The 10192-nt window shown below is 56.1% G+C and overlaps 3 protein-coding genes across 3 annotated transcripts in view; 1 reads left to right on the top strand and 2 right to left on the bottom strand.

Annotated features, from left to right (window-relative positions):
* Positions 1 to 4727, top strand: part of VDBG_08970 (vacuolar protein sorting-associated protein 13a) — a gene marked incomplete at both ends in the record, with an annotated part of 9777 nt that extends 5050 nt beyond the window's left edge. The window contains 2 exons of the mRNA XM_003001128.1: positions 34 to 1517; positions 1568 to 4727. Of these exons, the coding sequence (XP_003001174.1) occupies positions 34 to 1517; positions 1568 to 4727 (4644 nt within the window). The remainder of the gene's footprint in view (positions 1 to 33; positions 1518 to 1567) is intronic.
* Positions 4728 to 5158: 431 nt separating this feature from the next.
* Positions 5159 to 7187, bottom strand: VDBG_08971 (sodium/nucleoside cotransporter; the record flags this gene model as incomplete). The annotated part of the gene is made up of 2 exons (XM_003001129.1): positions 5159 to 5422; positions 5481 to 7187. 2 exons carry the CDS (start codon positions 7185 to 7187, stop codon positions 5159 to 5161), a joined length of 1971 nt encoding a protein of 656 aa, XP_003001175.1.
* A 1875-nt stretch (positions 7188 to 9062) lies between these two features.
* Positions 9063 to 9956, bottom strand: VDBG_08972 (predicted protein; the record flags this gene model as incomplete). Its single annotated transcript, XM_003001130.1, has 2 exons — positions 9063 to 9615; positions 9913 to 9956. The coding sequence occupies 2 exons, from the start codon at positions 9954 to 9956 to the stop codon at positions 9063 to 9065; spliced, it is 597 nt and encodes a 198-aa protein (XP_003001176.1).
* Between the last annotated feature and the right edge of the window lie 236 nt (positions 9957 to 10192).

Consider the following 10192-nt stretch of genomic DNA (forward strand, 5'->3'; position numbering starts at 1 on the left):
CTGCTATCTCAACAGCATGCTTTGACTTTCCAGATTTCAGAGATTGGGATGTTCATGTGTCGAATGGACAAGTTCGAAGACTCGCGACTCCGCGTTCTCGACGACTTCTCGATCCAGATGTCCATGGACAGCTCCAAACCAGGTCTAACGAGCATTCACGTCGATGTAGAACCGCTCATCCTACGCTTGTCCTTGCGAGATATCCTCTTGGCCTTACAGATTGCTAGCAAGGCCACTGAGCTCTCCAGCAACCAGCCTCAGAATGACTCCAAGCCATCGGCGGTGGACGAAAAGGCTCGACAACTGCGGCAGGCCGGACTAAAACAACGTACAGCTAGCGGTAAGGGTCCGTCAACGCTTGCAGCGCGCACGCGTGCCACCAAGAGCGCAGGTCCCGGTGCCAAGATTGCAGCTGCGCAAGGCAGCCAGGCGGATGATTTTGAGAGTTATGGAGCCCTACAAAAACCTCCCCACCAGCATGAAGAGCTTACAGCAACGATTGACGGCATTCGGATCGTGCTCATTGGAGACACACACGAACTGCCCATCTTTGACTTGGGTATCAAAAGTCTCACGGCGACAGCTGAAGACTGGTCGTCGAATCTCAAGGCCGGCACGGCTGTCGACATTTACATGAATGTGTACAACTTTTCCAAGTCCTCCTGGGAGCCGCTGCTGGAGCCTTGGCAGATGGGCGTCGGCATTGCAAAGGAGCAAGACACGGGACTTCTTTCCATTGATGTCACGTCTAAAAAGGTCTTTGATGTGACGCTCACAACGGCTACCATTGCTCTGGCATCCAAGTCTTTCGCCTTCCTCAGCCAGGACGAGGATGTCCTCGGCAAGCCCCGCGGTGTCGACGCGCCCTACCGCATTCGTAATTACACCGGTTTCGAAGCAGTCGTTCAGTCCAAGAGCACTGTCACCGACGAGGTCACAACAACACGTCTCGAAGACGGCCAGCAAGTGCCTTGGAGCTTTGAACCCTGGGAGAAGATGCGCGAGAACCTCTTGGCGGAGAGTAGTTCCAACGATGTCACGATCCAATTGGAAGGCAGCGGCTTCGACCCGGTCAAGAGCGTTCGTCTCAATCGCGAGGGTGAGTTCATCTACGGTCTGCGTCCTAAGACGGACAATGTTCTGCACCGACTACTCGTTGAGGTCAGCCTTGGTCAAGACAACGTCAAATACGTCACGCTTCGTTCGCCTCTGGTCGTTGAGAACGATACGCAGATCCCGGTTGAATTGGGAGTCTACGATGCGGAGGAGGGTCACCTGCTGAAAATTGAAAAGATCTCCCCCGGCGAGTCGCGCCCCGCCCCGGTCGGTGCCGTCTTTCTCAAATCGTTGCTCATCAGGCCTGACTCAGGGTTTGGCTACGCGTGGTCGTCAGAGACGCTTTGGTGGCGCGATCTGCTCAAGCGACCCACGAGGACCATGGTGTGCAAGGGTGAGAACGGGGACCCATTCTACTTTCAAGTCAACGCGACCTTTGATAAGGCCAATCCTTTAACCAGGTGAGTGTGTCGTGCTGCAGACAGGCTCGAACCTTCACTAATAAGACTAGGAACTACCCGTACATGCGGCTTAAGGTTTCGCCGCCCATCGTCCTCGAAAACCTGCTCCCTCACGACTTCAAGTACCGCATCTATGACAAGGATACGAAGAAGGACTGGACCAACTTTTTGCGTAAGGGCGGTCTGAGTCCTGTGCACGTTGTTGAGCTTTCACACCTGCTCCTTCTGAGCATCGACATGCAAGATACCGTATTCAAGCCCAGCGATTTTGCCGTGGTGAACCCAGGCCACTCAGACGAGTTCAAGAAGGAAAAGAAGCTCATATGCAAGGACCAAGATGGTCTTCATCTGACGCTTCAGCTGCATTACTTCAAGATCCCCGACAGCGGTGGCGCGTTCCGCGTGACTGTGTACAGTCCCTACGTCATCCTCAACAAGACTGGTCTCGACCTTAGCATCCGAGCAAAGAGCTTCATGCAGAGCGCCAAGGCCGCAGCGGGTCAGTCGCTGCTCACACAAGGACTGGAGCCAGGCCAAGAACGTCCCAAGGCCACGCCTTTCATGTTCTCCTATGGTAATGACGATAACCGCAACCGCACGCTCCTCAAAATTGCCGACTCAGAGTGGAGCAAGCCGCAATCTTTCGATGCCATCGGCAGCACCAATGAAGTTGTTTTGCCGTCCGCGAAGAAGAACAGCGAAATTCACGTCGGTATCACGATCGAGTCTGGCGAAGGCAAGTACAAGATGACCAAGGTCGTAACTCTGGCGCCGCGGTTTGTTCTCGCCAACAAGCTTGACGAAGAGATTAACGTCCGCGAGTCGAGCGCTTCCGGCTTCATGACGCTCAAGCCCGGCGCCCTACAACCCATCCACTTCATGCAGAAGACGGCAGTGAAGCAGCTATCGCTTTGCCATGCCGGCATGAATAATGACTGGACCTCGCCGTTCAACATTTCCGACATAGGCACGACACACATCAAAATTGCTAAACACGGTCAGCGTCAGAGGCTCGTCCGTGCCGAAATCCTCATGGAAGCCGCTACTGTGTTCGTGCACCTCAGTATAGAGACAAAGAACTGGCCTTTCTCCATGCGCAATGAGAGCGATACCGAATTCACCTTTTACCAGGCCAATCCGAATGTCGACGAGGACGGAGTCGAGGACCGGTCTGGCTGGAAGCCCATTCGGTACAGACTGCCTCCACGCAGCATCATGCCCTACGCATGGGATTATCCCGCCGGCAAGTTCCGCGAGATTGTTCTGAACGCACAGGGCAAGGAGCGCCATGTCAAACTGGCCGAGATCGGCAATCAGATTCCCATGAAGGCTGTCACTGCCTCGGGCCAGCAAAAGATCATTGACATCAATGTAGCCGCCGATGGGCCGACGCAGACTCTGATCCTGTCGAATTATCGGCCGTCCAAGAGTCTCTACCGCCAGAAGTCTAAATCGGGTTCCCGCACAAACAACGCCGAGGGCTTCGAGGTCAAAAGTCAAGAGACAGGCGCTACGTTCCGCGCCCAGCTCAAGCTGTCTGGCATTGGCATATCGTTGATCAACTCACAGCTGCGAGAGCTTGCATACATCACATTCCGTGACGTGCAACTGAGGTATCAAGAGTCGCAGTTATATCAGACTGTGAGCCTGGCGGTCAAGTGGATACAGATTGACAATCAACTGTACGGGGGTCTGTTCCCAATGATTCTGTATCCCAGCGTCGTGCCCAAGAAGGCGCAAGAGGTCGATGCGCACCCCTCACTGCATGCCATGGTCACCCGAGTCAAGGACGACTCCTACGGCGTCCTTTACATCAAGTACGCCACGCTGCTGTTGCAGCAAATGACGGTCGAGCTTGACGAGGACTTTGTCTACGCCGTGCTCGACTTTTCCAACATCCCTGGCGCCGCATGGTCCAATAGTCCCGATCAAGGCAAGCTTTGCGATGAAGAACTCGACATCCCGGAGCCGAAACAGCAGCAATCAGGACAGGACATATATTTTGAGCTACTCAATATCCAACCCATGCAGCTGGATCTCTCGTTCATGCGCACCGAGCGCGTCAACGCTGAAGACAAGACATCGTCCCGCAATCCACTCATGTTCTTCCTAAATGTCATGACTATGGCCATCGGCAACGTCAATGATGCCCCTATCCGACTTAACGCATTGATGCTCGATAATGTGCGCGTCTCTGTGCCGGCGCTGACCCAAAACATCTCCAACCACTACAGCCAAGAAGTGCTCTATCAGGTTCACAAGATTCTCGGCTCGGCAGATTTCCTCGGCAACCCTGTCGGCTTGTTCAATAATATCAGCTCGGGTCTCACCGATGTGTTTTATGAACCATACCAGGGCCTGATCCTCTCTGACAAGCCAGAGGATTTTGCGCTCGGCGTAGGCAAGGGAGCAGCATCGTTCGTGAAGAAGTCGGTCTATGGCTTTACAGATTCCTTTTCAAAGTTCACAGGCAGTCTGTCCAAGGGCCTCGCCGCGGCCACACTCGATAAGCAGTTCCAGGACCGTCGACGTATCACGAGGGCGCGAAACCGACCCAAACACGCTCTCTATGGCGTCACGGCGGGCGCAAATTCATTCTTCACCAGCGCCGCATCTGGCGTCGGAGGCCTCGTCCGCAAGCCACTCGAGGGAGCTGAGCAGGAGGGAGCAATGGGTTTCTTCAAGGGCATCGGTAAAGGTGTCGTTGGCTTCGCCACCAAGCCTGCCATTGGCGTACTTGACATGGCTTCGAATGTTTCCGAGGGAATCCGCAACACAACCACCGTCTTTGATGGCTCCGAGCTTGAGCGTGTGCGATACGCGCGCTTCATTCCGGCCGACGGCATCGTGCGGCCTTACAATGGGCGCGAGTCCATGGGACAATACTGGCTCAAGCAAGTCGACAATGGGAAATATTTCAACGAGCAGTACATCGCTCACCTGGAGCTGCCTCGAGAAGACATGGTGGTCATGATTACCTACTCACGTATTCTGCTCATTCGCAGCCGACGGCTTACATCTGAATGGGACGTGCCGCTGAAGGACGTTCAGACCATTGCGAAGGAGCGCACGGGTTTGAGTTTAACGCTGAGGGGCGGCACCAATGGCCCGTTCCTGCCAGTAGGCGATGAAAGCGGACGAGCCTTTCTATACAAGATGGTCGCCGTAGCGGTGGAGGAATTCAACCGAAGGTTCAGGGGTCTAGAGTGAACCTATCGCAAGCCCGCCTGGGCTTGCTTTGTTGGCGTTTGGCGCTTTCCATTAGCAGATTATAACATGTTGTTCTGTTCCATCTCATCCTGGCTGTGATGCATTCGTCTTGCTGATCAATCCTCAGCTGTGGTGACAGAAACGCATGATTGCTAATCATGCTGATCAATCGCTGGCCTAGCTCGACGAGCACTACGCAACTCCACGACTTTACTCGTCGGGCACCATAACAATTGGTTAATAAATTGCAGATTCAACGTTCTTTTGATTGCTCTGGTCAAAAGGCATCACGACGCACGGATGACAACGGTCAAGCTTCAGAAACGATTGTCTGTCGACCAGGTCGGCAGGTGGGTATTTCAATCACTACAAACATTACATGACCACTATTAGGTCCATAACTTCTCCGAGTCGAACCTTTCGTACACATCTTATTCCCACTGGGTGATGACAAGGCCAGCGACGGCAGCAGAGGTCAGGGTAGAGATGACACCGCAGGCCAAAGCGCTGACAGCAAGTTTGGCGACGTCACCAGCTCGCGAAGGAGCGAGCTGCGACAAGATACCAATCTGGATACCGAGCGAGCCAATGTTGCCGAAACCGCACAATGCGTAAGTCGAAATAAGGATGGAGCGAGGCGACATCTGGTTGTACGGCGCTTCGTTCTTGAGCATTAGGAACGCGGAGTACTCGTTCTGCAAGCACGCTAATTAGTCTCTGGCGATCTTTGGTATGAACATTCGGATAACTTACAATGATGACCTTCTCGGCAATCAGACGAGACACATTCAGAAGATCCGAGTTGCGGGGTACACCGAGCAAGAAAGCGAGGGGGTAGAACAGGTAACCAGCAATGAGGTTAAGCGTCAGGGGAGGAGAGTTGATGTTGAGGAAGCGTCCCCACCAAGTCAGCAGGCCGTCAACGAGACCCACGAAGGCAAGGATGCAGAGCAGCGAGGCCATGATACTGCCGGCAATCTTGATACCGAGCCAAGCGCCGTTCGCAAAGGCGTGGATGGCGTTGGAAGCGGCGTGCTCCTCATCGTCAGGAACAACAACCTTGCCAGCCGTGAGAGTCTCCTCGACTTCCGGATAACGGAGCTTGGAGATAGCAAGCGATGCGGGGATGGACATGACGCAAGACGACACCATGGCCTGCGCATTGAGGCCGAGACCGATGTAAGCGACAAGCACAGAGCCGGAAATGGTGGCGAAACCACACGTCAGAATCTGGTGCAGCTCGGCATTGGTCATGTGCGGCACAAAGGGGCGAACGAGAAGAGCAGACTCGCCCTGGCCGATAAAGGGGGTGGCGGCAGCGACGACAGCCTCGGCACCCGACACTTGAAGAGCCCAGAAGATGAAGGTGGCCACCTTGCCGATGAACCATTGCAGAAATCCGATGTAGTAGAGGACTTGGACAATGGCGACGAAGAAGATGATGGGGGGCAGAACGTTGATGATGAAGTAACCGAGCTCGTACACCTTGTCGTTCGTGAGGAAGATGACACCCTTCGCAGCGAAGCCCAGGAGATCACCGGCACGATCAGCGATGAACTTGAAAATGTCGTAGCCGGCGCCGGTTCGCAGGACGAAGAGGGCGATGATGAACTGCGCGAGCATGCCACCGATAACAGGGCGCCAGTTGATCATCTTACGGTTGCGCGAGGTACCCCAGAGAGCAAAGATGGTGAAAGCAAGACCAAACAACGACACGGCACGGTTCTCGCGGTTGTTGTCGGCAAACTCCTCAGAAGCCATGGATCCGACGATCATGGCGGCTATGGTGACAGCAGCTCCAGCGGGAGTACGAGCCTTGGGGGGAAGAGCATCGTAAACACGGACAGCGCTCTGAGACCAGGCCCAGATGACGGGGCGGGACAGGTACGAGCTGCGGACGTAAAAGAAGAAGAGGCGCATGGAAATGGCAAGCCACACCAGGAAGGGGATGCGCCAGTTCATGTCGTCGCGGTGCAGAACGAGGCCGGCAATCCACCAGCCGGTAAACAGCAGGAAGATGAACAGGTGGAAGAAGGGGCGGTAACGGCGGTAAAACGTGCGCGACTTAGACGGCTGGTGCTCCGACGAGCGCTCGTCATCATGGGCAATGACACCAACCTTCTCGCCATTGGCATACTCGGGCGGGCTCTGACCACCAAGCTTGGCCTTCTCGATATCGTGCTCGCTGCTGGCGCGCGTGTCGTCGTGATGGTGCAGGTGGCTTTGGGGGGGGATAGTCTGAGGACCGGTGCCCTTGGCGTACACGATGTTGTCTTCCGCGACGCCGGTGGCGTGGTGGAGGTGGGCGTGTTGGTGCTGGTTCACAGGCTCGAGTGCCGGGTCGGAATTGCGGCGGAGGTGATCGGGAGTAGCAGCCTGTTCAGCCGGCTGTGGCGTCCGGGGCGGGCTTTGGTAGGGCGCCTGGCCGGAGCCGGTGGTAACAGTTGCGTGAGAAGCCATGACTGCCGGTCGCGGACGGGATGACACAGGTGATAAGCTTCCGGGATGAGAAAACGAAGATCGGTTGAGAGTGCTGACGCGTGTTGAAGGCGTCGAAGACAGACTCTTGAAGAAGGAGCAAGGATCGCAAGCGTGAGGGGGCGACCGCGACGCGACAGACACACACATCAAAGCACAAGCGCATCAAAAGAGGGGGGGACAGCCTTCTTTTAAAAAAATTCCTCTGACCCTTTTTCCCCAGCTGTGCGACTGCACTGGCGATCTAGGGAAATCCGAAAGTAGTGCCGAGGCTAGGGGGGCATGGCCGCAACGGGGGCGAAGAACCACAGAAGATTGCAACGATGCTTTGCTGGAGCTTATCAACGGCCAACCTGGACCGGTGGGGAGCCCTCTGGCCTGGCCCATGTGGAGAGACAACCCCAAAGCACCCACCCCGCGGACAGTCCATGTGGTTCTGGGCTGAGGATTGGCCCTCACCACGGAGGAACAGGATCCCAGGATCTGCGTGGTGGACGGCCCAACGAATGCACGCGATCCAATTCAGCTTCGGTCTCGACAAGTGTCTTGCCAAACGACTGTTGCACACGCGAGCAGCGACTTCGTGGTGGCTGACAGGGTGGGCCATCGCGACATGACGATGACTGCTGACTCGAGTCGCTGCCGGCGCTGCTACACAGGCAGTTGAGAAGGTTTTCGCGTAGCCTATCTGTACCCAGGGACCAGAGATAAGAGCTGCTCCGTTGAGGCGCCGCTTCCCAAGGATGCCGTACCTGCGGGCTCCTGTGCGCCATGGGGATGCCGACGCTGGCATGCGGGCGGTCCAGTGGCGAGCTAGCGGCGCTCGTCCGCTTCTGGAAGGTTGATAGAAGAGACTTGGTCATGGCGTCTCGGCGCTGGCAACCATGATGGGACAAGTAGTCCTCTCTGTCCAATAGCTGCGTCGCTGATGGTGCCGTTGACGGGCTTGGTCCCCTGGATCGCAGCGCTGACATTGGTGGACGGGCTGAGCGGCAAGGATTGCTGGAGCTTTGGACGACACACAGTACGTACACCACACGGACTCGTCCGAAAGCACCTTGGGATCTTGGCTCGAAAGCCAAAAGCAAGTTGGGGGAGGATGTCCGGGGGAACGCAGGGGAGGGGGCATGGGGGAGGATTCCAACCCGCCCAGGCTACATTGTGGTGCAAGCCACGAGATGACCACGCTTGACATTGAGGGGGAGGACACACACACAGGCGGGCGGCTCCGATGCTTTGTGGCCCATTGAATGCCGAGGGGGCTTGAAGCCCCCTTTCACCCCAGACTACATGGGGAAGGACCACGATCGAAATTGGCGTCGTCGAAAGAGGCATCCTCATCCCGCCGCATCACATGCCGAGGGGAGACCAAGCTCTTATTCCAGACTTTCTATACCAGGATCCTCTGGCTCTTTGAGATGAGAGATTGAAGCCTCAGAGGGTTCTGTGGCTGCGGCCGACCAATGCGAGAGCCAACTGCTTTGCGAAGGAATCCCGTATCTTTGCCCAATCTGGGTCGCGAGCTCGTGCCCCTTGCCTACCCTTGGCTCGAGCCAACGAGAGGCATCGATCAATCGGTGCTCACACCCCTCCACTGGTTCTCGTGTCGACTATCAGTGGCTTGGATGTGCCATCGGTCGGCTCCGATGCATACACCACGACCGGCGGTCGCGCTTGGGTCTACTGTAAGCAGCAGCTTTCCCTTGTGCAGGGCGTTCGCGGCCATGCAACCTCGAAGCTTAGGGGCGTCCCGGGCAATTGTGTGGGTGACAGGCGCACGTCGCGGGAACGGCTCGTTTGCACCTGCACCCCGCGATAGAGCAGCAACAAGAGAGACAGGTGCAACGCTATCGCCGCTTAGCCCAGCGTGGTATCATCCCTCATCCCCCTGGCGAGCTCGTCGGCCAGCTTTCTGGGATCTGACAGCTTGATTTGCTCCAGGGCCCCATTATTATCGCTATATTCGTGTCCATTCCCCGCCAGCCATTGGGGCCGGACATCGCATCCACGGTTATCTCTGGCACAACGCCCTGTCCTTCCGGGGCGAGAACACCGTGGGCCAACCTGGCTGATAGGCTTCAGCATTGGGACCCACAGTTGAGATTGGGTGTCAGCCCGTTCCGTGAGCCTTTGTGAGGCCGACGATAATACTGGTCTGGTCACGCGCCCGAGAAATCTGTGCGTTCGCGTCGGACATTGTCCAGCTTCAAAGGGCGTGACAACTGCGCGAGCTATCGACGATAGCCTTGCTTGCCTACGCCGGCCACCTCGCCGGCCGCCGGCGTGTTTGAGTGTTACTCTACAGTTGCTGCCGTGGCCCACCACTCTCCATATTGCTGCGGAGGCTTTGGTCGTGTGACGAGGCATTGCGTCAAAGGCGCCGGTCTCAGGCTTGTGGCACCTCTGCGCCCTATCCCAAGAGACGTTCTTGTTATGTCATGGCTTTTCATGGCGCGTATCGTGACACAGTCCATTCCACCGCTTCCATTCTCGACTTTGCACCAACGAGGGGCATGTTCGGCTTGAGGCGACATCCGCATCGGGTGTGTCCCGAGCTTTCGGAAGCGTCGGCCACTAAGGTTTCGGCCCAGTCTGCTGGGAATTGCAATACAGTTTGGGCAGCGGATCGAGAGCGATAGCGGCCCATGACAGGAGTCAGGCTGCTTGTGTCCGGAGCGATAGGGTGTCGATCTCGGGCAAGCCTCACCTGTGGGACAGGGTGCAAAGCCCCGAATCGCTCCGTATGGCCATCCTGCTGACGAAGATGTACATAACCTGACTTTTCACGAGCCACAATGTTGAGCCACCACAAAGCCACTGCACAGTTGTCACAGCCAGGTTGCTTGAACCAGCATGCCATTTGATATATATATGCCCAGAGGGCCTAAGTATGCAACAGAAAGAAAGAAGAAAAGATATGTACGGTCACAAGTGATCAGGCCGGTTTAATGTTTCCCCTTACAGGCACTGCGAGTAGTACTGGTCGA

Source organism: Verticillium alfalfae, genomic scaffold (assembly GCF_000150825.1).
Source record: "Verticillium alfalfae VaMs.102 supercont1.13 genomic scaffold, whole genome shotgun sequence".
Taxonomy (NCBI): Eukaryota; Fungi; Ascomycota; class Sordariomycetes; order Glomerellales; family Plectosphaerellaceae; genus Verticillium; species Verticillium alfalfae.